The sequence below is a fragment of the Penaeus monodon genome, chromosome 15, assembly GCF_015228065.2.
Source record: "Penaeus monodon isolate SGIC_2016 chromosome 15, NSTDA_Pmon_1, whole genome shotgun sequence".
Classification (NCBI taxonomy): domain Eukaryota; kingdom Metazoa; phylum Arthropoda; class Malacostraca; order Decapoda; family Penaeidae; genus Penaeus; species Penaeus monodon.
The window spans coordinates 11,527,594-11,527,818 of NC_051400.1; the positions used below are offsets into that span (position 1 = coordinate 11,527,594).

The 225-nt window shown below is 73.8% G+C and overlaps 1 protein-coding gene across 1 annotated transcript in view; it reads right to left on the reverse strand.

The window, feature by feature from the left end:
• Window positions 1–225, reverse strand: part of LOC119582209 (mucin-12-like) — a 6,504-nt gene that overhangs the window by 4,223 nt on the left and 2,056 nt on the right. Inside the window, 1 exon segment of the mRNA XM_037930440.1 lies at window positions 36–205. Coding sequence (XP_037786368.1) covers window positions 36–205 — 170 coding nt within the window.

Consider the following 225-nt stretch of genomic DNA (forward strand, 5'->3'; position numbering starts at 1 on the left):
CGGCCCCTCGTAGCCCAGGGCGAGGAAAGTCGTACCTGCTGGCCGGGGCGCACCACGCGGAACCCGCGGGCGTCGGCGACGTAGTGGGTGGTGTGGTGGCGGCCCGTCGCGTCCTGCCAGCCGTAGCGCCCCACGACCACGCCGTCCGCGCGCCTCTCCTCGTGCCGCCACTGGTTGTCGCCGCCGAAGCCGAACCTGTAGGAGCCTGCGGGGCGTAGGCGGTTA